Source organism: Cygnus olor, chromosome 25 (assembly GCF_009769625.2).
Source record: "Cygnus olor isolate bCygOlo1 chromosome 25, bCygOlo1.pri.v2, whole genome shotgun sequence".
In the NCBI taxonomy this organism is placed as follows: Eukaryota; Metazoa; Chordata; class Aves; order Anseriformes; family Anatidae; genus Cygnus; species Cygnus olor.
The window spans coordinates 686,109-713,140 of NC_049193.1; the positions used below are offsets into that span (position 1 = coordinate 686,109).

The 27,032-nt window shown below is 50.6% G+C and overlaps 1 protein-coding gene across 1 annotated transcript; it reads right to left on the reverse strand.

The window, feature by feature from the left end:
- Positions 1-2,433: 2,433 nt before the first annotated feature.
- KPNB1 (karyopherin subunit beta 1) lies at positions 2,434-25,834 on the reverse strand. Its single transcript, XM_040537103.1, has 22 exons — positions 25,679-25,834; positions 25,337-25,395; positions 23,403-23,585; positions 21,456-21,656; positions 19,354-19,506; positions 18,213-18,272; positions 17,751-17,840; positions 17,205-17,315; positions 15,875-15,976; positions 14,531-14,755; positions 14,120-14,311; positions 12,723-12,853; positions 11,393-11,540; positions 11,047-11,118; positions 8,627-8,771; positions 6,855-6,937; positions 6,128-6,235; positions 5,727-5,870; positions 5,517-5,622; positions 5,061-5,175; positions 4,277-4,438; positions 2,434-3,719 (listed from the first exon to the last, which is right to left on the reverse strand). Coding segments are annotated over exons 1-22 (2,631 nt in total). The 5' UTR covers positions 25,719-25,834; the 3' UTR covers positions 2,434-3,718.
- Positions 25,835-27,032: the final 1,198 nt, after the last annotated feature.

A 27,032-nucleotide genomic window follows, 5' to 3' on the forward strand; every position in this document is an offset into this window, starting at 1 on the left:
GGCATCGCCCAGTCCTGGCCCCTCTGCATCCCCAGGAGAGCCCTGGGCCGTGGCAGGGTGGGTGGAGGAGGGTGCCCAAGCCCCCTGCGCACCCCGAGTCCCCTCATCCATGTGCACAAACCTCACTAAGATGCAGCCACACGTTTGTGTCAAGCCATCACAGCTCACACCAAGAAGGGCAGCAGCGGCGGACATCCACCAGCACAGCTCTGTGGTTTCCATGCTGCCCTCAGGCTCAGGTAAGGCCCTGCGGCCCCCCTGGGTGCAGAGGAGGGTGCAGGGGCTGGGGGAGAGCTGCACCGCACGGCCGGGGGGCACAGAACCCCCCAGGCCCAGCGGAGCCCACCCACACCTGGCTCTGGGCACCTGCAGCGCGGTTTCCTCCAGGGCCCCGGGTACCCGACTCGAGGGGATTCACCAAATTCCCACCGCTGCGCGTTGAGCTCCTGCTTCGCTTGCACTCGCAGCCAGCGCCTCGGGAACAACAGGGCTAAAAAGCAGCGGTGAAACGAGGAACGGCTCAGCCCAAAGCGCGGTGTCACCGGGGAGCGAGCGCCAGCCGCTGAAGCCACCGGGCCCTGTGCCCAGCGGGTGCCAGACAGTGGCTCCGCACTGAAGCAGGGGCCAGGGCCCCGCTGTCACCCCCGGGAGCAGAAAGCCGAGCGCTTTCACCTCACTCCTCTCCCAGCCCCGCGCAGGATTTGGGTTTCTCCTGCCCTCGGCTGCTCCCCGGGGTCTGGTGCCCGCAGAAGCCGAGCCCCGCAGCGCGGATGGGGCCGAGCGCCGTCCCCAGGAAGCGTCGCGCAGGGCCCCGCGCGCTCGGTGGCACAGATGGCAGCTGCCACGCTGCTGCCACGCCGCTGTCACCCCCGGCTCCCCCGGCTCCCCGCAGGAAGCGCGCGGCCGCCGCACACCCACACCGTCTCAGAGCACCGCGGGGGCCGCGGCTGGCGGGGGGGGGAGCAGCAGCGGCTCTGTCAAACGAAGCAGCAAAAAAGTAACGAAAACCAAAATAAAGCGGCTTTTATTTAGGAGGTAAATAAATCGGGCCTACCGGTTTGTTAGCAGCTGGGTCCTCTCCAGGCGCCGTTAACGTGTTGCAGCAGGGAGGAGGCGCGGTAACAGCGCCCCGGTGTCGCAGCCGATCAGGTCTTTGCTGGGGGAAGCGCCGGCTCCTTCGCTCGGCGTGCCCGAGGAAACGACAGAGCTCCGTTAACGAAGGAGCCCGGCTGGGCACCCCTCGAGGCCAACCTCCCCCTGCCAAGGCACCGGGGCAGGGCAAGGAGCCGGACACAGCCCCAGGCACATCCCCACCCGCTGCTGGAGCAGCCCCTGGAGAGGAGACATCGGGGTGGGCTCTACCTGCTGCACCTGGCTGCACCAAGAGCAGCTCTCCAGGAGCCTGAAGGAAGCCAAAGAGGTGCTCGTGCTCCCTCCGAGCCAGCCGCTTCCCTGAAGCGAACAAAACCCCCAGAGCCCCAAACAAACAGGACAGACACGGGTTTGTTTCCACTACTGTCTCAGTGTACTTTATTCTCCTGCTGTCTACAGCTGAACAGCCACACAGGACAGAAACAGGTAGCACTGAGGAATGATCAGATTTCTTCCCTCCACGCCCCCTCCCCAACTTCAGGAATGGCTTTTTTTTTTTTTTTTTAAAGGAAATCCCACCCCACCTCAAGAAACAAAATAAAAAGAAAAGGCATTACTCGAGACGTGGCCCAGGCCTCTCGCTACCCGTGCTCAGGAGCTGGCTGGCGCTCCCGGTCAGCGGAGCTCCTCCTCGCCTCAGCACCTGGGAGGTTTTATTTTTTTGTACACTGGTTCAAAGTCGGCACTTCGACTGCAATCTGAACCCAGCACTGAAAGGCACATATCTGATACCCTGTACAAGAGCTATTGTGGATGCTGCAGTGCAGATGGGCAACAAAAGTGGACTCCATTACAGAGGGTCCAAGGATCAGACTGGGAGAAGGAAGTTGGGGAATAAAGCAGATTGCCACCTGCTTCCGGGGAAAAAAAAAAAACAAAGCAAAAGGAAACAAAATACTGGCTAAGGTTTTCTACTCTCCCTCCCACAAGCAGCTTTTAAAAATGTCCACGTTAAACTGCAGATTCAAATGCTGGTAGTATCAACAGCTGCATTAAGAAAAATGAAATGAAAAATAGTCTGAAGCCCTGCACCTCCTCCGTTTTTCTTGGCTTATTGCTGACAATCTAGGATAAGCAAGGGACTATTCCTCAAAAGCAAAAGTCTCATTTAAGAAGAAACGAGATTCTGATCCTTCATGTGAAAGTAAGACATCGCATGATTAGGGAAGTAGTAAGCAGCCAATTCATTTCAGAGTTGCCCATCAGACTGTTACTACTCTATTAAAAAATTGTTAATGGGTTCCCCTTTTTACTGGAAAGACCAAGAATACAAAAAGGAAGTTTTGGGGAATGTTTGACACCATTTTATTAATCTTCAACTGCAGTGGAAAAATATAACCTTTTACAAGTGCCGTCTTGTGTAAGCTCAAGTCAGTATATATATATTTTATATAAATTTCTTTTTTCCTTTTTTTTGTTTTTGAAGTGCAGCAAGAGACCAATACCACATTAGATTTGATCAAATAAAGAGCACAAAAGGCCAAGCAGTTTCCAAATGGCATTTTATCAGATTTTGTTTGAACATTGAATTTATCCTCATTTTGCAATCCAAAATATTACCTGAAGTTTTATTTTGTTTTTCAACTCTTTGGCACAATTTTTGTGGGTGTTCGGGCTGCTACAGTACAAGTCAGGAGAGATCTTTCCCTTTGCGTTCTCACTGCCAATTCGGAGCACTTAACGCTTATATTTTTGTTTGTAAATCTGAAATCTTGTTTGACAATTTACTTCTATACCCTCTAACGCAAGAGTTTGCTTTTTTTTTTTTAATTTTTTTTTCTTTTTTCCCCCATTTCTACATTCACAGTTGAACAATATTAAGGAAGGAAAGGCGCTTTGATGAAACGAGATCATGAAAAGCGTCACTCAGAACGGGAGCTCTGAACATTCGTCAGTGTTTCCCTAAAATAAAAAGCCCTAAAGAGCGACTTTCCTTTTTTTCCTCTTTTCTTTTTTACATCTCTTATGCTGCATCAGTAGACTGAACTTCGGTTAGTTTATGAAATGCAACAGCTAACCCTTTTTTGGGAAAAGATAAACTGCAATGACTTGAAGTTGAGAATGTGGATACCGCCTCATTCACACACACTCACTCTTAGACTGAAAATCCTTCACCCCTCCTTTTATCCCGTGCACCGACAGCATCGCGTGGCCAAGGTTGCCGCGGGCGGCTGGAGGCCCGGGCTCCATCTCTCCCAGCAGCCAGAGCCGACCTCGGGCAGAGCGCGCCCCGGCTGAGCCCTGCTTCCTCTTCCAGACCAGCCGCTCCAGGGACGCCAGCCCGGGTCTGTCGGAAGAGGCTGCCCGTTCCCCAGCAGGAGCCGGTCGTCCCCTCTTCCCGAAGGTGGCCGAGGCCAGGCTGCCGACACAAGTCAGTGCTCAGCTCGCTAACAGCGCCGCTGCTGTTGCTGTGGCGGGATTTTCAATGTGGTGTGTTCCAAGCCTCACTCACTCATCCTCTCATTCCCAAACATTCAGCATCCGTGCACACTCCTCACTTCCGGGTTTTTTCAAAAGATTGGAGATTTCCAGTGGGGGTCTCAGGTGTCATCCCAATGGTAACAGATCTGCAAGCAGAAAGGGCTGGTCAAAAAAGCCACACGCAAAATCCCACGGCCAGGCGATACGAGACACTAGCAGCGAGTGGAAAAAGTCGACTCCACAGAAAGAAAAAAGAAATAACGGGGATATTATCAAAATTCTCAAAGTAGGGTGAGAAAGCTGTAGCAGGCTTATTCTCCCAAATGCAGACACTGTCCTGCCCCTCAACAACCCGCTCCTTTTACAAGGTGCTTCAGGAGGCCTGCGGAGTAAGCGGACTTCAACTCTGCTGCATTTGGAGGACTTCAGGATCGTCCCAGCCTGGCAAGGATGAAGCATTTCACAATGCAAGAAGCCCTCAAGTCTGCACCTGGACTTGTCAAAGTCAAGCAGTTCACTCTGTTTTCCTGTTTGCATTTGTTCTGATATACAAGACCACAGATGGGGCTTGTTTACAGAACAATAAATTAAAAACAACCTTCTACATAGAACAAGGCTTTTGTGTAGCATCTCTTTCAGACTCAGGAGTTCAGCCAATTTCATAATTATGCAACATGAAAAGGAGGTGGGTGTAATCCCTTACCAAGCTTGATTCTTCAGTTTTCTCAGTTCTTTAGTCGCCCAGGTAGCAAGGGTTTTTGTTTTGTTCGTCTTGGATCTTCTTCCTTCAGTTAGCAGTTCATGTATCATGGGTCTAGCTTCTACTAATTTCAGTACATCTTTTCCAAATGCTGTACACAAATCCCTGCAGAAGCAAGAGAGGCTTTGAGGCTCAGTGCCACAAACAGATGTGCCAGTACCGCTCTGATCAGTTCTTGCTAGCTAGAAGAAATCTGACTCACAGCTAATGTCCTTTTTAAAATGCTGCATATGGTCACTAATTTCAGCAGTAGGAGAGCTGAACAGTTTTCTGGAATTGTGACTAACTGGAGACATTCAATCTCCTGTCCAAAGACTGATCTCCCCAATGTTTCCATCAGCTCTCCACCTAAATTCCCCAGAAAAGATTAAGACGCCCTGGCCCGAGATCTTCCATATACAAGCAATTGAGGGTTTGGGTTTTTTTGGGTTTTTGGCTTTTAAACCCAGATCACCCCTGAAAAATCCCAGATCTGCATGTTACAATAACTTCAACAACTTTCTCTCATACCTACAGTTTTTTTACCCTGCCAGTTAAGGACCTCACCTGTGTTACCTACTTCACAAGTTCAGCTAAATTTTCGATGCCCAACTGAAAAAAAATCCCAAACTGACATCAAATGCTTCTGACAGTCACGAAAATGCAGCTTTAAACACTAAGGCTGCTGCACAGAGACTTCTATCTGATGAGCGGGCTGTAAGTTTTCAGACAGGATCGGGATGCTCACCCTATCAGTCCAGCAGCACACGCCACTACTCCATCTGTGTGATCCTCATCTCCAGCAATATGGTCAATGTAAGACAGAATAAATTCTACTCTGGGCTGCACCAGCATCACATCCGCTGAAAGAGAACAGCTTCATTACAGGGTGAAACACAGCTCACGTTTAATGGTCTGCCTTTCAGAAGGGCTTCCAGCATACTCCCAGACAGCCAAAATTTGACCCCAAAACCACTCTGATACACGAAGAACAACGCATGCCAGAGGAAGAGCCCTCCGCTGTGGTGTTTCTAAGCCCATTCCCTGCTCGTGGCAGCGAGCATTCCCTCCCACACAGAAGTGAATTAACAAGAATGTGCCTGTGGATGTGACAACTACCGTGAAACAGCTTATCCAAACAGAGCTCTTGCTATTTCCCTGTCATTTCAGCCCCAGAAAGACCACACCAGGACAGAGTACTCACGATGCACATTTTCTTGGTCTCCTTTCAATCCTTGAATGATGCCAGTGTAAGCTTCCAGGCAGCCCTCCCGCAACTCATTCAGGTAATCCACCATATCATAGTCAGACTAAAAAGGCAGCGAGAGAGCATGTATCAGTGCCCTTGATAAAGTGTGCACAGCCCTTACTCGTTTATGATTTTAATGAACTGCAGAGCACACTGTTGGCTTACCTTATCAACCTGTGCTTGGGAAGCCTGCTGGAGGGTATTCAGTACAACATCCAGGTACTTCTTAAATTCTCCTCCAATAGCAAGGGCAATATCACCAAACACTGAAAGAATCTGTGGCTTCACAGACCTATGAACGTTTTCATTCTGAAAGAGATTTCAGCACCATTACATTCAGCTGCACTTTTCTAAGAGGGGAGGAGCTAATAAATTAAGACATTTACTTGAAACATAAATCCTTATCCTCTATAAATTTGGATTCAATTCAAACACTAAGCGACATAGTTGTCAAACATGGGATCTTCAGAGCATGCCTAACACTTCTGCTTCTCCCACCTCCCACTTTTCCTCTCAATGTGCAAGCCAACTGTTACTAACCAGCTAATGAGAAGGTAAACACTCACCCCCAAGTTCTCCAAGAGCAGCTGCATAACCTCGTCACAAAAAGGCAGGATGTTGGATTGCAGGGCTCTGCATAAGTCACCAACCAGGCCCACTGCAGCCAGACAAACCTGCAAATAGAACAGCGAGTCAAACACCCACCCAATGAGTCAGTCTTCCACACTCTATCTGTACAGCTTCAGCTGATTGAAGTGCTAAGTAGTGGTGAGAGTCTGCAGCCATTGAAGTCACTGACAGGAACGACCCTCGCATAAAGCAGGGGCTCAGCAGCTGCTGTTACCACTTACATAAAGCCCTGAAGAGCTGAACGCACCTAACCAACAGGGGAGGCAAGGGGTCCAGGTGCCAGCAAAGGGACGGGTACTTGTTCTGAACCACCACTACCAAACGCAGAGCCTAAATATCTGCCCCACAGTGAGAACCATGACTTGACCTTCTAATGGAAATTCGCAGCCAGTAGCAACCTCTCTCCTCATCAAGGCCAACTAATACGCAGCCACTGAGAAAACCCAGGTGTAAAGCCAATTAAGGCCTTCTGGTGAATTAAGTAGAAGAGTGTCTAAGTTTGCGCGTGCAGACAGTAATTACAGAAAAATCTATGGGGCTCCAATTTTTGTTTCATCACCAAAAGCTGTGGTGTTTTACAGACGCACATGCGCTGAACTCAGCACCTGAGAGCAGGTGAGAAATTTAGAGGTTGCAAGCACAGGGCAGCCTGGTTTGACCCACCTGGTACTCTGCGTAGTTCTTCAGTCCGATGCCAAGGAACGGTTTGAAGGCGTCCATGTACTTCAGAAACTCTCCACCTAAGACTGTGCATGGAAAATATTCTTGTCAGAAAAAAATCCCAGCCCACTATGTATATGATGGAACTCACCAAAACCAGAAACTCAACATATTCTACCCCAAACCAGTACCTGTATTTTCCACAGAAGCACAGCAAATCAGTTCTCCGCTAGACGTTAGACAAAAATTGAGCACTGGTGAAATACATCCGTCGGGACTAAAATGATTCAGAGCCCAACTTCTCGCAGGCTTTTGAAGATAAACAACCCATTCCACCCCGCGCTAAGAAACGATGCTGGGCGCTCCCTGAACGAGCACGGCAGATGCAGCAGCACGCTTCAGGCAGGGCTCTGCACATGGGGTTCAGTGCAGCAGGAGCACCACTGCCCAGCTCCGCACCAGCTGAAAATGGAGCCTTGTCACACTGCTTTACTGCCACGCAGCTGGAACATCTTCCCTTTGGAAACGGCTGCTCAACCTCTTCACTTCATGGCTGTGCAGTTCGAGCATTCCCCAGTGTGTTTGTGTTTAGGAGATATTAAATATTTGAAGTGAAAGACTTCCTTTATGCTATGTCTGCTCTTCTCCAACTCCCGCCTTCCCCAGGACACTTGCATTACTAAGGTCGCACGTGCAAACATCTATCCAAAGGGAAAAGGCCTTTGCCTCAAGGGGACAGCTTTCCATTTCTGCTTGCTGCCTAGCTTCAATTCTCCCACTTGACTTGCCCATTCACTTCCCAGCTTCCTCAGACAAACCCAGGAGCAGTCATAAAGCCGTCCTCTGCAGCGGGGCACCTGCCGAGGTCACAGACCTGCTCTCTGAACTGTTGGAAGGGGCTGCTCCAAAAAGCCCAAACTGACGTGTTTACAAGCTGTCCTGCGTTCTTGGAGCAACGGGCACATACTGCTGCTGGAAATAGGTCTGGTCACCTGAAGAGGCCCTGAACAACCCAGTCACAGTTACAGCCTCAGGAAAAAGAAGGAAGATCCAAAGGAACCTCTTTCTGAGCCATGCTCTCTGAAGACCTGTGTCCGAACCACGCGGGGCTTTTACCCGTGGCAGCAGAGGGCACCGAGGTTACACACAGGCTGCCAGCAGCTCCTCAACTCCCACAGCCACGGACGGAGCATTCGGCAGCACTGCTCCTGGAGCTCCGGACACCAGCTTCTGAACACGAACCACAAAGCTCCAACTGCCTGCACTGCCACAACCCAAATTTTATTTAACTTCACAAATCCTGACTCGCTCTAACGCTGCTCTTTGCCGGTGTGATTTCTTTTAAATAAGAACAATGACTATAAATCAGCCATTGACAAAACATCCCAAAACAGCAACAGGTCTCAGGCAGCAGGCAAGTATGAATCATTAAGATAACGTTCAGCCGGTGCTGCAGCAGCACGAAGCCAGCAGGTTCCCATTGTGCTCAGCACCGCACAGGGTAGCGCTAGCTCTTTTTCCTGGCAAAATTTGCATTGTAACTACGTTATTAACGGAAAACGAGCTATTCATTCAAGAAACACAGTCTAGCATAATCAGGCAGTCTCAGGGCTTCAGCGACAGATGTGGTGAGCTGTGCGGTCAAAACCGTACCTCCAGCAAGGCAGGAACCAATGCTGTTTTTTTGCCAGATAGTCAAAAAGAGAAGGAAGCGCAGGGGCTCTGCCCAAGTCCCGCTCCCCCCAGCACCCCCAGCTCCGCAGCGCAGCACCGACCTTCCACCAGGGTGCTGACTGCCATCAGGGCGTCCTCCTGCACGCCCCCCGAGCCGGCCGTGCTCTGGAACATCCTCAGCAGCGATGCCATCACCACGTCCGAGATTTGCAGCGCGTCCTGGTGCTGAACCTTCCGGAGGACGTTCTAGGCAGGAAAGGGGAAAGAGACTGTAACTGCTTCTGCACGTACTGGGCTGAATTATGCCTCCACATCTGTGCTGCCTCTGAACACTCAGGACCACAGTGGGCTGCTAAAAGCAAAGCTGCTGTTTGAACTTCACGGCTGCAAAAATATGCTTTGTCAGTGTGAGCACAAAGTCCCATTCATTTCGGCTGCACTCCATTTCCCAGCCACAGAACAAGCAGAATTTACCTTTCCTGCTGCATAGGCTGTTCTCCAGGCCTTCCTTTTGTAAGCTGGCATTAAATGCGACCAGCCCAAATTCGGCCCTACAAAAAAAAGCCCTTTTTCCATCACAGCAACGTGACAATCTCTTATTGCCAATTAGAGGCTGCATGGAAGCTTTGCTTCTGCACCAGAGAATTAAACTTCAGAGATAATGCCTGTTAAACTGAGATGCAAGCTTGTCTACTGCTAACTGCAGTCAAACCTCTCCTATCTGGGATAAGCAGAGAATAAATTAACATAGAAACAATGCAAAATGCATTAGTTTACATGAACATGTTTAGCACTGAGGCATCTGAAAAGCAAAACTGATTTCTGAAGAGAGCAGAGGCAGCCCAGCACACCAGGAGAGCAGCCTGGGGAACGCGGCAGCACATCACAGCGAGCAGGAGGGCTCCCCGGGCAAATACCTGAGCTTCACCTCTGCTCTCCTCCCACTGTACAGCCCTGATCGTCCCTTTCGGTGTACAGACTACAGAACACAATTTTGACTTATCCTTATTTACAATATAATTGCACTTCCTATGAAAAGACTGATCCTTTAACCTGCACAGGAAAATAATTATCTGACGCCCGATTCTTTAAACTGCGTCACTCCAAAGAGATTGAGTTTGACTGTTCAAATAATAGGTCTTGATTTAATGCTTTCTCTCTTCTGCTGGAAATACCATGCAACAAAATGGCATGCTTTACTAAGTAACACTGAAAAAATCCTCCTGCTAATTTTTACTTAATGGAATTAAGTATCTGCTGCAGCTACTGTAAATACTTAAAGCTCAGATTTTGTGATAGTGAAGAAAGCTGTGTCTGCAAATTAAAACTAGCAGCTTAATTCCACGTGTGCTATCTGTACCAGTTTCCAGAAGGGAACAGAGGTGTCCCGAAAGACCTCAGTGACCGAGGTCTCCCTCCCCACTAAATCCCACCACTAGGACAGATGGTTTCCATCTACCTTTTATTTGAAAAATTACCCTAAGAATCAGAGAGGACCAAAGTATCAGCTAATGCTACAGTCTTGAATTAGAAGGAGTAAGTCAAAATTTCTCAAACCAAACTGAAGACAATGCCCAGGAGATTTTATAACCTCACTTAAGAGAATGGAAGCTAAAACGCATGGCCAAGAGAGGCAGGTTTTCACCTGCAGGTGAGGAAAAGGCTCGGTCTCCTCAGCTAACAGAAATGAAAGACAAACTCCAGAGAATGGGTAACAAAACAGAACAAAGGAATAAATCTGAGCAGAGAGAGATGCGGAACTCTGCTTTTATTTCAGATTACACGCTACTCAGCTACATCTCCAGGAGAAAATCCTTTCTTCTGTGAGCCGCACAGAGCTGTGCTGATGCTGAATCCACGTCTATTATACAGTTCTAAAGCAGCACCTTGTAACTTTTAATAAGCTGGGCATGACAGCACAGCACCGCTCTTCCTGCAGTGCAAATAGGAAGGCTTCGATATCAAACACCCTGTATCTCAGGTGGATGGTCTGATCAACGTCCAGAACAGTTTTAGAAAAAGAGGTGGCTGTTTTCAGCAGACTTCGTAAGAACAGGCAAGGAACTGAAATGTGCTAGTGCTCCAAGTCACGTGGGCTGTTCATTACCAGATGTTTAATTTCAAGGACACTTAGTGCATTTTAATTAGTGCCGTTTTAAATAAGAACACCAGCCACAAGAGGCAGATGAACAAATTAAAGCTGTTATGGAGATTTTTTTTTGCCTGTGCCAACCAGAGCAGTTGTTCAGTCCATAGCCAATATAAGAGCCAATCTGAACATACATACAGTTCTTAACATGCCACATACAAGGTACTTTATTTTAAAAAGAAGTTATTTTCAACTTTGTGAGTTGTACTCTGCTGCAAAGGGTGAAGCCTTCTGAACCCTGCACCACCTCCCACAGGTGGGAACTCCCCATTCAGAGATCAACACCGGAGCTAAGTCTGCATCCCTGGGGGCACAGGGACACCCCTTAAACCACCTCTTCCCAAAACCGCAAAGCAGGAAACAGGAACTTACCTGGAGAGTAGCACAGAGAAGAGACTGAAGATCATTGAACTGGATTCTGTCTGAAGTGCTCTGGATATGAGACTGAAAAAGAACAAACCCCATATATAGAACGCCTTCTTCACAGTCCATGAAAATCCAGCAGATTTTGACAGCACTACGAGTTGCAGAGAATCAATTTTAAATATTTGTTTCTTCAAAATTTAAGATGAGAGGTGCTGTTTGTAAGCTTAATATATCTACTATCTATAAAAACCAAGGACACGTTATACCATGATATATACAGTCAGCAACAACGCTCATTTTTCTATTCCAGACGAAGCCAAACAACAGGGGTTTAAACATCACGTTCACCGACCTCCATCTGCAGAACTTGCTGAAGTCGTTCCATAATGACCAAAGTTGTCTTTTGGACAGCAGGGTAACAGTCCTTGGCACTATTTTTCACTATTTCCATCAGAGCTTCATACGCAGAGCTCCTCAAGTTATTCTGGTGTCCATCAGGCCTGTAACAGAAGGAATGTATTTGCAGCTCCCAGTGCTCAGGCTTGCTTAGAAATAGACTTTTTTTTTTTAGTAAATTGGTAACAGCTAAATTTTAGTGTTGTGACAAGCTGAAGCAAATCATATTTCTGTATTCCAAGACTTGAAAGTAAATGAAATTTCTGAAGCCATTTTCGGACCATTTTTTTCATTTGCTATTAATGACTTCCAGTATCTTCAGTCACAGATTACAAGCCCAGGAGCAGAAAACGCTTCAAACCCACATCTTCCAGTGTGCTGTTACCCTGCCTGGGAAGAAATTGTCTCAAGAGGTGAGAGGCATACATTTTACCTCTCTGACATCCCTCTGAGACATCAGTGAGGGTGTTAAGCTTGAAACAGAGATCTATGCTAAGACGGAATTCAGAGCCTTGAGCGAGACACTACACTTCTGGTTGGAAGAGAACGAGACAGGAAGAGAGTTTAGACTTTGAATTGTTCAGACAGGGACACCATTTAAGAAGTTATCCTGCAGCAAAAGTCTTCAACTGAGGATTGAACTGATCCAAGAATTGAACTGCAGAGCTGTCGAGATTCTTTATATAACCTTGAAGGCAGAATACAACTTCATTACCCTTATTTTTGCCTCTGCACAACTGAGAAAATATTTTGCCTTGTCTATATTTCAGCTTCGTTGGGAGAAGGACAGTATCAAGCCTAACTAAGCCCTCAACTCTTCTGGGAGTACCTGGTGCTAACGTAAACGGATTTAACATGGCAGCAACAACCACGGCACAAAACAGTCACAGTAAACTAGTTATGTCTTGCTGCGATCCTAACTGTTCAATGGCCTTCTAGCCAACCTTTAAGAGCCTTACAAATACTGTACAAAGATCTGCACAGTATTACACTGTGGTCCAAAACTTCAAATGAAAACACGGAATAGGCACTCTTGGGGGAAAGCCCAGGCTTACTAGAAGCAGGTATGGGCAAAACTCTGAGAAATTGTTCTCTATTAACGGTGTTCTTCCTCTGGAAGTGTGTTCTATATTTCACATGAAGTCAAAAAGCCCCATCTAATAAAACATCATTCAGTTCTAAGCTGCAAGAGGAAGACGACCAACAGCCTAAAGTTTTGGTTTACTTAAAAAAAAAAAAACAAAAAAGCATCTTTGTAGAGCTTAAGCCAGCTGGGTTAATGTTACCTATCTGTGGTCTCCAGAAGTTTCTGAACTATAAGCTCAAATGAAGAGGATAAGCAGTAGGTTGCTGGTTCTTCCTGATCATCAGCTACATCTGCAGCTTCATAGGCAGCTTCAGCAAGACTAGTGAAGGCCTGAAACACAGAACAACCATTTCTATTATTTAAGTGAGTTTACTCTTGCAAGTCCAGAAACACATATCCCAACAGTTCTTATGCTAACAAAACAATCAGGTGCAGGATTAACAGTTCCCTCCATGAGCTGGTAACGGTTTAGCGCACTGAACTTTGGTGCAAGAGTGACGAAGGTTTCTAAGACTCGAACGTAAGCATCATTGTGCGAGGCAGTCGTGCTGCCACAGACACATCTGCAGAGTGCTGCTGGTCCCAACAACCGAATAAAGGCAGACTGCCTGAACTACACAGGCTATTAACAGACTCTACCCGCTACCTGGCATTATCATTGCAAGTTAAAATCGTGGTTTAGACAAGGCTGCTCAAATTCCCAACTGCAGAACAGCTGTAACAGCTCTGAGACACGTGGATTAAAAAAGCTGAAAGCCTCCTCATTTTCACTTCAATCTAAAGACGCATACTAGTCATCATCTTCGGAAGACAAAAGCCACAGCTACATGGACTTTTGCCAGGATCAGCAGATCAGGGAGAAGCTTCCACACTGACTAGAAGCCTTCAAATCTCTGGAATACTGACAGAATGAATCTTGTCATTTCTAGAACTTGTTTTGACGTGCAAATACTCATCTCTAGCTGAACTCCTATTTAGCAGCTCTGTTAAAAGGCAGTAAGGCATCCTCTTTATAGTGAAAGATCAGATATGCTACGTGGTAGTACACATTCATCAAGACAATACAGCTGAAGTGAGCAAGCCAACCCGAGGGATTGCAGCTCTGTAAGGGAACAAAAAAATTCATGCTCCTCAAATTAGTTTTGAAGCCACTTCAGAAGTGGGCTTAGGTAACGGGAAACAAGGTATCTTGTGTCTCCCTCAAGATTAAGCAGGGAATCCAGCTGCCCCCACAAAAAAAAAATCCTAGCATGCCTCCTCTAAGCACCCATCATACCTGCTATCAAGAACAGCTTCCACAGCATTTTTAAACTTAAGGTAACTTTACACTTAGTTTTAAAAGAGAAAATTGCTAATATTAACTATTTATTTCTTAAACAGACTTGAGATAACTTACAGTTAACAGCTGTGCTTGCTGGACGACCAAGTCATGAATCATCTCTGAAGCCCATTTAAGTGTGTGAGCACATATATGTGTGTGCGTGTGTGTATATATCTATCTATCTATCTCTATAAAACGAGCTGTGCTCCCCTCGCCTTTTTTTTTTTTTTAAATAGAAACTTATCACACACCAAACAGCGAAGGGACTGCCTTACCCAACACACATTGGAGGCCACTCGGGGCTCAGCACTCAGGCCCTCAATCAGACACTGCAGCAGTGGAGCGAGGTAAATGTCATTGATGGCAGCTTCGGGAAGCATTTCACAGATCCTGCCCACGGTCCATGCTGTTGTGTCTCGAACCACAACGCTGGGGTCCTTCATTAGTTCTATTAAAGTTGGCATTGCCTAAAACACAATTCCAGCCAAGAGAAAGGTGTGATCATATGCAATATAGGGAAATACAAACTGGCCGCTGTTTCTAATTTTAACGTATTACCTATGGTAATGAGTAAAAGCAGACATCCTTCTGCTTCTCCTCAGAAGAGCAACATGCAAAGCATGTGTCCTCCAAATAAATCCAAGTTTTCTGTTTTACAAGCCTCCAAGAAACACAGATAATCTTACCTGTATAACTAGTGGTTTGAGCTGGTTAGGCTCTGGTCCTTCCAAAATACACCCAAAAGCCATCACAGCTGCATCTCTGTATCGCCAATCTGGATTTTTAATGTGTTCTTTAATAAATGGCAGCACATGAGGAACAATGTCATCTTCGCAGCAGGTCGCCAGGAGCATGAGGCAGACTCCTGCTGCTTTACAGGGGTTCCAGTCATCGTCATCATCATTTTCATCCTAGGAGGAGAAGAGCACCCTGTCAGTCTGGGAAAAAAAATCTCTCTTACCACTCCGAGGCAGTGGCACCCCGCTGGCATTGCTGCGAGTAACACTGCCCTGTGGCCAGGTGTTCATTCAGGTCTGGAAGTGCTAGAGAAACAGCCTGAGTTCCGTGCACCATCGGTACCTTTCCATCTCGGTGTAAGACTCCTAGCTCCTTACTGACAGGCCTACAGCAGCCTCACACATCTTCCAAACTGCTTCTCTCTCCTCTAGGTGGAGATTTTGTGGTTTTGTTTTTTTTTGATCCATGCCATTGCCTTGCAGACTGGCCACTGTACCTAGATGCAGTCAGTTAAATAGCTTCTTCCCCCCAGCTGTTAGCTCAGCCAAGTTCCTTTGAAGCTGTGTACCTGTGATTCTATTATCTGTTTTATCTTCCCTGGTTTAACAATCACTTCAGAACCTCCTGCAATTTAACTCTCCGCACCCAAGCAGACAGCAATATAAGAACAGGGAAACAATTCTCTGGTTTCACTAGGAGCACCAACCACTTTCCCAGTTCATCACAGTAAGTAAATGAACTCCATCCTGTATAGCTTAATTAACAGTTTTATTTTATAATTAGACCTGCTGTAGCAAGTGATTCCATTAATTTTTATTAGACTGTGAAACAGAGTCCAAACAAGTCCCTGTGAAGTGCTTAATAGCTACTAAATAAACATGGACCTCACAGCTGAGCATGTAAAGCTCAGGAATTCCAAAAATTGGATCTCAAATGCTGCTCAGATTCTGCATTGGCTTTAATTTCACAACCATTTCACGAGGAATACAGGTAACTATAAAACCTTTTCAGAAATCATAAATACAGATGTGTCTTAACAGGATTCAGCATAAAAGCGACAGTCCGTGCAGTGTCAAAGTCTCAGCCCTAAAGAACGATGTGTCATTATGTCAGGGTGGTGCACGATGCCTCATCACAGACCAAGGGCTGCTGCTACAGGTGCTCAGGGCAAGCACACGGTTATAAACTGCCCGAGGGGACCTAAAGCACCTTTTGGACCAAGCCTGTCGAGAAGTCAGTTATGCAAGTGAGCGATGACCACTTTCACATGCAGCAGGCATTTTGCAACTCACCTGTTTTGTTAACGTCTGTGTTAGAATTGGGACCAAATACTGTAGCGCTCCCTTAGCGTAAAATTTGCTAGTGTGCTCCGGAGGCCTTCCTTGCTCTGCTGCCTAGAAAGAAGGTTATAAAACGGTTCTCAGTGACTATATAGGCATGAAGTCTGAGTTATGAACTGCAGTAGATAGAGATTCCCTTCTGCATGCTTTCCACTCCTTCCCAACACAAACTAAGTTACCATAACACACAGGAACCTCAAGGACACTCTGCACCAAGCCCAGTTAAATATTCAATAAGCAAGTTCAATTTGCCATTCCATACATGTATTGTGCCCCTCCTTGCATGGTACAAATATAAATATTTTCAGTTTGCAGTTACGTATAATTAACAAGTGACCCCAAGTAGGAAAAGCAAGAGGTCTTGCTGCATACAGACTAAACCTACATGCTTACTGTCCTTTTATCCTTGCTATTTTGGGCAGGCAACACAAAATATATATTTAGCTACTTTTAAAGATGGATATGATTCATCTAGAGCCCTTCAAAGTTTAAGTTGTTATTGATCTTTGCAACTAATTTATGCAAACAGCATCTGCATGCAGAACAATACCCCAAATTCATCTCCAGCCCATCCATTGTAAAGGATAATGATTAGTTTCATTGCATACCATAATTTTAAACTTAACTCATGAGTAATATATTATATAGAATGTGATCAGTCTTTCTGCACGTCAGGATAGGACTAAGTTGCCCGTGCCTCTAACAGACCCTAGAAATCCTACACATCAGCACAGCACAGAGGCTACCAGGCCTGACACACAGCAGGTAATTCGAGAAACACTCTCCCTTCAACATGGAACATATTTCAGCAATTCAAGATGCTAACTTAATGAAGCAACAGCTCAAAGATATTACTAATGGTGGCCTCTGTGCAACCTTAGCTACAAGCTTCACATTTACCTTGAACGGCAGAATAAACAAGTCGTAGCTGAGCCCTGATTAAGGCAGCTGCCAGCACCCAAGCTAGCAGCTAACAGCTAAGCTGGGTACCACAACACTGCTGATGCCTGCAGCACACCTGATACCCACAGAGCCAACAAGCCTTGTGGGCTTCATGCAGCCCCAGGTCTCAGCTTCTGTATCAGACATGCATCACGCAGCATCAGAGTGGTGCATGGTGTCTCATCACAGACCCAGAACTGCCACACGAGGGGCTCAGGTTGGCTCTCCTACAGCAGCAGAAGTTTTGAAGAACAGGAGGACTTCCAATGTGGTTTAAAAACATTCCCATACAGATGCTCGCAGGCACTTGCCATTTTTCAGTGGTCATTTCCAAGCTCACCTCTGATGCCTCTATAGCGAGGTCCATCTCCTCATCGCAGACGTTGGACCAGAACTCTATTCCCTGTAGAGCCACCTCATCTATGTCGCTTTTCATTGCTTCAATAGTTATCTTTAGAAACACAAAAGAAAGGAAGGGAAAACAATGTTTTAGCATGTTATTTCTCCTCAAATATGCTCCCCAATTTTGAGCCAAGTAGTAAAAAATTCTAGATTGTCTGAAATTGTGTGCCACGTTTGAGTTACTGTTCCTGAAGACAACCTCCTCACTTACGAGTTTGTCAGTCACCAGCACCTGGCAAGGGCTGCAGAGCAAATCAAGCAGCCTGCACTGTCCTAACACTTGGGAGCCTCAAGTCCGAGGCACCCAACGTCGGCTTTATGGATTTTGCTAGGAGAGAAGTAGTCACAGCATGCACTCAGAGACAGAACTACATCCAAAGAAAGAAAAACAAATCAAGACCATAAGAAAACTTTTCCTCTCAGATTAAGAAGACAAGGAAGTACAAGCAGAGATCAATTACATATAAGAAACCTGAGTACTCACAGCAAAAAGAGCAGGACCCATATATGTCTCCATATACTGATAATAAAGGGACATTATCTTCACCAAATTCTGTAAGGCAGCCACTCGTACCTGCCAGAGTACAAAATGGATCAAAGATGTGATATTTCCCTCAGTGCTCTGATCAACAAGCATAGCTGTAGCCTACCACAGGCTAACAACCCAGGCCTTGTACCGATTTAGTTTACTCCACGCCTAATAAGGTCTTTCACCATAAGCAACTTAAATCCTCTTGGTAGTTTACTATTTTTAAGCATAAAATTCACTGTGTTCGAGAATTTACATGTGCACCAGACTTTTAATAGACTGTTGTTTATTTTATGTAACACTTTTAAATTGTTTATTATGATGCCACAGATTCTAGTCATCTTCCCAAGAAAGGAACAGGGGCAGATCAGGGCACTTTTTTTCCACCCACCTTCGCATTGTATCATTTTCACTCACCCTTGTGTCTGGACATTGTGTTGCTTCACAGACTACTTGCATAATAAAGTGCCTTTCAGACTGAAGAAGAAATAAAAGAACATTAGAACTGTATTACAAATGCACTGAAGTCGTTGCAAGCCTTCCTATGGTGAATGTATTTTGGGTCAGAGCTAGTACAAGCACTCAGAGAACATTTCTAAACATCAAGGAATGGTGCAGGTTACTATTCACTGCAGTATTTTGATTAATTTCTTTCTCAAAGCGGAATCCCAATCCACTTTAAAAGATGCTTAGCAAGCTGTCCAAAATAGAAAGATAAGGCAGAACTGAAGATACTACATATTCTGAGACAGCAAAACAAAACAAAAAAAGCTTACTGTTTCATCAACTACTTCAGCAATTGCTTCAAGAAAACTCAAAACTCAGTCAGGACATAAATTTCTTGGGGCGGTACCTGGATGGCTTTGCATTTTAGTAGGAAGGAACAGACTTAGAGGCCCAGGCTATTTACAGCCCTGAAGCCCAACAGGAACACTCTGCACCTGCATCTCAAATTTTGAAGGACTCCAGCTGATCCCATCAACACCTGCTGAATAGTTGCCTATGAAAGGTTTTCATTAAAAGACCTTCTAAGCTGAAGGTTCAATATTTCATCTTCTCCATACTCCCCCTGGTAGGGACATAGAGAACATACTTTATCCAAAAAAGGGAAATTAAAAAAAACACCCAATAGATGCCACTGTTTTGAAGGCTCTTACAGGCCTTCCTCCCCCAGCCATTTCCAGAGGCAAAGTTAAATCTGGATTGCTGCCACACCACTTGAAAGAAAGTGCTGATCCAAGCTTGGACACTTACAGTGGTATTACAGAGTAGAGTTTGATTAGGAAGCAGAGCATCTAATAGGCTAAACTCTAAGGTCAGTTCAAATTTATCCTAAAAAATTCAATGCCGCCTCCTTTCCACTGATGAACCTCTCTGAAGACGTCCATGGCATTTCTGCACTACAACAAGAACACCCTGGATTTAAGGAAACGAATCCAAGTCTCAGCTGTTGTAGAGTTATGCATCAAAACTCAGCGTGGTGCATGATTTCTCATCATAGACCGTGGATTCAGTCTTTGCATTTTAGGCCAAGGATCGCTACTACTGTCCCCCTTACCTCTTTGTCAAAATTTGCTTTGGTGAATTCCAAAGAGTTCAGGAGTGCATTAGTAGCTGCTAGCTTCACATTGTTGCTGGGCTCTTCCTTTCTCATTCCCTGGATGATAGCTGTCAGGATCTCATTGGATTTGTCCTGAAGTTGCTCTGGGTCCTAGAAGAAGTGTTGATAAAGTTACTTGCCAGCTGAACAACTTTCTCTGTATTTTGAAGTATCATCAAAGTTTGATCCCAAAATCTACAAGCAGAAATTGTTAAGACATTAAGGCCAAGAAGTCTTTTGTTCACTGGGACCACCAGAACACAAATACAGGAGATGCGTGCACCTGCACATCTTCACAGCTTCTGATACAGAAAAGAAGACTGAACTGAGGATGGAGATTCCAGGTATTTAAGTCAAACTCCACTGTTTCAAATTATGGGCCAACAAGCTCCAGGCTACTACTCCAATTAGCAAGTTAAGGATGCTGACTTTTTTCCAGTCCCATTACATTCTGGGCAGAGCTCTATGGCAGCAGTTGTGATTGACGCTGTTATCGGTAAAGCTGTCAGCCTTCTTTAGACATAGGATGAAAACGTACAGCATGGGTCAGCAGCAAGGAGAGCTAGCTGTTCAGCGTTCAAGGCTTCAATATTCAAGTTGTGAACATAGACTGAAGATTAATTTTTCTTCATCGTAAATTGACTACAAGACTTGAGTTAATTGTTATATCCGAATTTATCCAGCTGTAGATTCCCAGACTAGGGGGAACATGTACAGTGTCACGATGCGACTGACACAAACTTAGTGCAGAGATCTTGGCTACAAAATACCCAATCAGTAACCCAGGGTCTCCAAAAATCCTAAGGCTAACAATAGGTACCACCCAAACAACCAACTAACCTGCACTCGAGTCCAGCAGGATCTCCTAACAGATCGTGCTGGACCTGCAGCCCTCCTGTGAGCTCCTAGATTTCCTGATTTATTTCATTCAGCCTCCGAGAAGCAACCGACCTCCACCCTAAGCCTGTTCCCCTGCACTTTGCTGTCTTTTCATTGTTTTGTGTGGCATCGGTCAGCACAAGCTGTTCGTTCAGCATGCTGACAAGCACGCACCTTTTCAGGTGGCTTTCAAAATCTGACTCCCACTGCTCCTTCGCTATTCCTTACTCCGCCTGTTTCTGTCACTACCTGTCCATGGTCATCTTTTACTGCTCCTCACCTTGCCCGAGAGCGCCTCCCTCACCCCCTTTTCCCTGTCCTCCACGAGAGGGGCACCTGCTGCAGACACCACGCGCCCCGGAGCTCCCCGCCTGCCCCCGAGGCGGCTGCGATGCCCACGCTGCGTCCTTCTGCCTGCGGGCAGCAGCAGTCAGCAAAGGAGAGGCACGGGAATGTCTGCAACCAAACCTGCTCACGAGTAAACCAGTCCCCTGCAGCCTGACAGAAACACCGAACAGAAGATCTCTCGTTCTGCCTCCCCACACTGAAGTTCAACAAGCAACGTGCTGGATCTGCGTTCTCAAAGGCATTCAGTGGCACCACACTGCAGCAGCCCATTTTGTTTTTCAGTGGTAGGTCTGGCAGCACGCAGGGGCTTTGCCAGCAGTTCACAGCAGATACTTGACGACACGTCGTGATACTGCAAACTACGCTCATAAAACCTTGAGACCTTCTGTAGACAGTGTCCCAAAGAGCAAGGTATTCTTGCCTGTGCTCCTTTGTTATCAAAAAAGAGACTCCTCGTGTAAGATGGAGCTAACGCCCAAAGGAACCGAGCGCTCGCTGCTCATCTGAAGCACTTTACCTAACCAGCCGCAGGCTGAAGTTTTCTGACAGCACCCCTCCCCACCTCACGACCACAGCGACACAGACTTCAGCCTGCACCTTACGAAAGGTGACCTGGATTTCTGCTGTGAAAGCAGGTCAGCTCTTTCAGACGCCATTCCTGCATGTTTACTGCCTGTCATTCTGTTCGCTGAGAGATCCTCGGGACAAGCACGAACAGACAGCCGAGAGGAGGCCGCGCAGCTTACTGGGGAGAGGTGTAACGAACGGAAGCCTGGAAGAGAAGATGTGCTGGGAGAGGTTAGGGCAGCTCGGCACACTTCAAACATACTCACAATATCCTGGCAGATGTATCCGATGGCCTCCAGCGTGGACTCTTTCATGTGCTCTGTGCTGTGCTGGTTTGTTACGTTAGCCACCAACTGGGGAATGAGCTCGGGCCACTGGCTCATGGGGATCTCGGCGCAGGCGATGCCGGCCACGCACTGCGAGGCGGAGCTGGGCCGGTACGTCTCCGTGCCCAGCGTCTGCAGGACCTGCGGGAAGAGATCAGCACAAGCACTCGGGTCAGCACCCAGGGCGACGGGCGCCGCAGCCGGGTCCTCCCCGGGTGCTATTACCACTGCGCCCCTTCCTCAGCAAAGCGGCTCGCTCGCCTCATTTCTCCCTCTGCAAACGGGCCCGTGACCACAGCCAAGTACCGTTTGAGATGAACTTGGCCAGGGCTACCCCTTGCAGGAAGTGTGCTACAGCTGTGCGATCGCACACGCTGCCACCACATCCTCCGCATCCCATGCGCAGCGCCGCACGCCGCCGTGCGCGCCGGTGACTCACCAAACATCCCTCCCCGCTCGCACTACGGAGCGACCTGACAAAAGCTAAGCTAACGTGCTTTAAAATCCTCCCGAAATACTGCTTATGCCAAGATGACCTGAGTATGACTAAAGTATGACTTTATTTCTTTTTGCTTGCAGTCAGTCAGAAGAGTAACTTTTTGGTGCACCTCAGTAACTGTTAGGGAAACATAAAGGAGGGAGGGGCACGGATTTGTGTCACATTTCTGGTGGCACACCTCGGCCTCCCACAAACCCGCCCAACAAACACCCCATTCCTCATGTTCTTCAGTTTCTCCCAGACTCTACAACTCTTCCCCATCCCCACCCCTGGAGCAAGGGGAAGGCTCCGGGCTGAGAGCACCGGCTGGCACCGAAGACCACACAGCCTCACCACGGGACGAGGACCAGGACCTGCCAACTCCCTACCGCCTAATCAACGCGCACTAATTGGTCGCTCAGCTCCTCCACACGGCGGTGGAAGTAACGGCAATCCTCACAGCTGAGGAAAGGGCCAATCAAGGGGAACTGTTAAGGGGAAGCACCGAACGTGACAGCACGATAAGACGCAAAGGACTTTGCTTTAGTTTGACATAAACGCAGCAATAAAGCGGCTTTGGTAGCTTTAATACGCGGCAATATGACGGCTCCTGGTGACAGGATAAGCCACGATCCTTTCTCTATCATCAATGTAAATAACAGGCCATGTAATCAGTGACCCAACCTCACGCTGCGAGATACAGACTCAAAGCTGTCTGTTAAGACAAGAACAATTAGCTGAAGTGCAGAGCCAACTTGCATCAAGGACATGGAGCGCTGCGCACACCCAGGCACAACTGTGCTCCCGCAGAAGACCTCAGCCACCACATGTGCAGAGCCCGGGGTCCCCAGGCAGATCCCTCACCTGGGCAAAGGTTTAACAATTCCCCATTCCCCATGTGGAACCCGCCTGTTTATGGCTACCTTCCTCTGACACGTAAAATCTGCCAGGCCCTGCGCACACGTGTGTGCTCACACACATGGAGCGCCTCAAAGGTGTTCACGAGGGACTGGAAAACAGTTGAGGAAGCTGCTCAAGTGTAAGAAGAGAAAACAAAACCAACCCAGCTGAAACCACGGAGCGGGGAAGCTGTGCCCACTAGCTCCAGCCATCACACCCGACTGTTCGGACCCCCTCTGTAGAAACATTTCCATGCGACAATGTGAAAGCAGCAGCCTCACACCTCTTTGGTTTTCACCCTAGCGCTTCTTCAGGTTACACAGGCTATAAGCAACGGAGCACCACAGCAAAGTCAAGTTACTGGTCTTGGGAAAGGGAGCAGCCAGCAAGCGGGAGACTTAGGGGGGAAAACGATGGAGAAGACATTCATCGTTCATCGCCCCCCAAGAGAAACCAATGGGCTAAAACCAGAAAAACAGAACAGAACAGAAGGGAGATGCGGGACTCACATAGTTCTTGACCTCTCTGCGGGCATTGGCGTCGATGGCGAGCCACCGCTGCTGGTACTGGGCCTTGATGTCGGGGTCCTTGGAGGTGAGGGAGTTCTTGATCTGCAGCCCGGCCGCCACCCGCGCCACCTGGCTGTTGCCGGGGTTGGCCAGCACTCTGGACAGTTCCACCAGGAAGGTTGGCTGCGAGGAGGAGGAGGAGGAGGAGAGGGAGGAGGAGGGCGCTGAGACCCGGCCCAAGCCCCCAGCACCCCCCGGCCACGAGCCCCCCGCCCGCCCGGGGTTAGGAGCCCAGCTGCTGAGCAGAACCGCTGGGAGGAGGCGTGAACAGGCCCCGACTTCGCCGGGTGTCGTCGACTCACCCGAGGGACCGCCACCTTCCACACCACGGCCTGCCTAAAGTATTCCTTTAAAGAACGACCCGGGTCTCCAGCCGAGGTTTGTGTCCCCTGGGCGGGTGTCAAATGCGGCAAGGAGCCGCTCGCTGCCTCTTGCTGCCTTGCTTCGAGGCAAGCACCCAACCTGAAGCCTCAGCAGCGAAACCTCTGCGTCCCGCTGGCTGTATGAAGCCTTTGCCTGCTAAGGAAACCTTCTGGGAAAGGCTGGAGACAGCCGTGCAGGTCTCAAAACCACTTCGTGCCAGGCAGGGACGTGGCTTTCCTGAGAACATTTAACAGGCAGCTGCACCCAACCCATCGCTAGGTCCGTGTAACGGGGTGTAAGGCACAGAGGACGGTTTCAGGGCACCAAAAACAGCTCCTTTTAAAATTTAGCTTAACTTCCAAAAGCCCGACAGAAAAAGAGTAACTCCGCTATCTTGGACTTCATTTTTTGAGTGATCAAAGTGCTCCTCCTCACCAAACCGTCGTTGGGCTGTGCAGCGCTCCCAAGGTTTGAAATGCAGAATTGGGAAAGAGAAACACGTGGGGCAACTGCAGCCGGTGAGCGCGAGGCAGGGGAAATGCTCTGGAACGTCAGTGCTCCAGGCAACCCCCCGAGCGCCCCACACCACCACAACGCCTCCCGTCCATCAAAAATGCTCCCGTTTTACATCTGGTTTTGGGATAGCGGATTAAAAGTGGGGAGCTGTTCAAAAGACACGATGAGAGCGCTGCTGCCTTTGAGAAGGAATCTGTCCTAACGCCCCAGGAGCCGAAGGATCCTTGGATTTCCCTCTCAAATTATTCTCACGAAGCTCTAGGAACAGATCTTGCTAAAAAAGGAAGCCTTTCAGGCCTGAGACCCACAGGAGCCCTTCTGCGGCCGCAGAAGCGCCGGTGAGGAGCCCGGGGAGGGGAGTGAGGAGCCCGGAGGGTGGGCAAGGAGCCCCCTGCGGCTCCCCTGCGGGCTGGGCGGGGGCAGGACAGGGAGCGGCGGCCGGTCCCTGAGGGGGGACGTTCAGGCCCGGGGCCCGAGGCCCAAAGCGCAGAGCCGGGGGCACCCCGAGGGGCTTCAGGGGGCCCCTGGGCCGCACCACCGGCAGTGCACGGAACGGGGCCTGGAGCCGGTGCTGCTCCGGGCGGGCGCTGCCCCACGCCCGCGGCTCCCGGTGCCCCCGGGGAACGAGGCCCCGCGGGGCCGAGGCCTGCAGCGCCCAGACCGAACGGGCCCCGCCGGTGCCGCACGTGCGGTGCCCGCTTCCCCCCCCCCTCCCCCCACCCCACGAGCCCCCCCCCCCTCCGCCCCGTTCCCCCCCCCCCCGGTCCCGGCGGGCGGCGATGGCCGCACATGGCCCGGCCGCTCCCCGGCGCGGCGCCGCCATTGGCCGCGGGCAGCGGGGGGGGGGCGCCGCCATTGGCCGGGCGCGGAGCGGGCGCGGGGCGGGGAAGGGGGCGGGGGGGGGGGGGGGGGGAAGCGGGGCCGCCGCGATGGCGGCGCGGCCTGGCAGGGCCGGGCCGGGCCGGGCGGGGCGGCCCCGGGGGCCCCGCGCTCACCAGGTTCTCGATCGCCGCCTGCTCCAGGAACTTCTGCGCCGCCTCCAGCTCCGAGCGGTCTGCGGGGGGAAGCGGGCGTCACGCGGCGGCCGCACCGGGCCCGGCACGGCCCGGCCCTGCCCGCGGGCGGACACCGCGGGCCCGAGCGGCGGCCCCGGCCCGGCCCGGCCCATCCCGGCCCGCTCCGCTCCGACCCCCCCGGCCCCGGCCCCGTCCCGGACCCCCCCCCCCCCGGCCCCGCCGCCGCCGCCCCCGCCCCGCCCGGCCCCGCCGCCGCCGCCACCGCCGCCCGAGGCCCCGCGGCCGCCGCCCCGCCCGGCCCCGCCGCCGCCGCCGCCCTACCCGGCGACACGGTCTTCTCCAGGATGGTGATGAGCTCCATGGCGGCGGCGTGGCGGCTCCGGCACCGGCGGGACGGGGCAGGGCGGGGCGGGGGCCGACGGACGGGAAGCGAGAGGGGCCTGCCCCGGGCGGCGGCGGCCGGGGCCGGGGGCTGGGGGAGGGGGGGGTCCCGCGCGGGGCCTCGGGGGTCGGCGGGGCGGGGGCGGCGGCGCGGCTCCGGCTGCTGCGGGCGGCGGCGGCGGAGGGAGAAAAGGGCCGCGCGAGCGGGGCGGGCGCGCGCGCGCACACCGAGCGGGGCGGGCGGCGGAGGGATACCAGGCGCTGCCCGCCGCCCCGCGCCGCGCCGCTCATTGGCTGGCGCCCGCCGGCGGCGCGCGTCCCGATTGGTTCGTTCGGGCGAGGGGCCGGCCATTGGCGGGCGGCGGGGAGGACAGGGGGGGGCGGGGCTTCCGGCGGCGCGCGCGCTGATTGGGCGGCGCCGCAGAAGGGCGCCCCGGCGGCGGCAGCGGCGGTGCGGGGGGGGGGGGAGGGGGCGGCCACGTGGGGGCCGCGCCGCGGTGGGGGGGGCAGGGCCTGGGGAGGGGGGGGGGCGCAGGGACCGGGACCGGGCGGGGCCGCCCCGGGGCCGCCGCTTCCCGGTGCGGGGCGGAAGTGCCGGGCCGGCAGCGCCACGTGCGGGCGGCCCCGGGAGGGGCGGGCTCGGCGCGGAGCCACCGGCCCCGGCCCCGGCCCCGGCCCCGGCATCGCCCACCGCGCCCCGCAGCTCCCAGGGAACCCCCCCAGCAGCTTTTGGGGTGAAATCCGGTGAAATCGGGGCTCTGGCAGCTGCTCAGGGCAGAGCCTGGGGCAGCTCCCGGTCGCCGCGGGGCTCGGCCGGGCACGGGCCTGACCCAGCCCCGGGGCAGAGCCCCCACACCCAGAGGGGGGCCGGGGGGGGGCTGCACCCGTCCGGCCGCGGCAGCGGTGGGGGCCCCAAAACCCCGCTGTGCAGTCGGGGTGAGGCTGCGGCCATGAACTTGGGGCAGACGCCGTGGGGATATTCCTCAGACGTTCGCCTCTTACCGTAAATGGCCCCCTTGGTGCTCGCATTGCGGGGCCTCAGGTGCCTCAGAGGAGGCCGTAGCGAGGTGGGGGTCGCTCTGCTCCCCCACGTGCCCGGTGACGGGACGAGGGGAATGGGCTAAAGCTGCGCCAGGGGAGGTTTAGGTTGGATATGAGGAAGAACTTCTTTACCGAAAGGGCTGTTAGGCATTGGGATGGGCTGCCCAGGGAAGTGGTTGAGGCACCACCCCTGGAGGTGGTTAAAAGACGTTTAGATGTAGAGCTCGGTGATGTGGATTAGTGGAGGACTGGG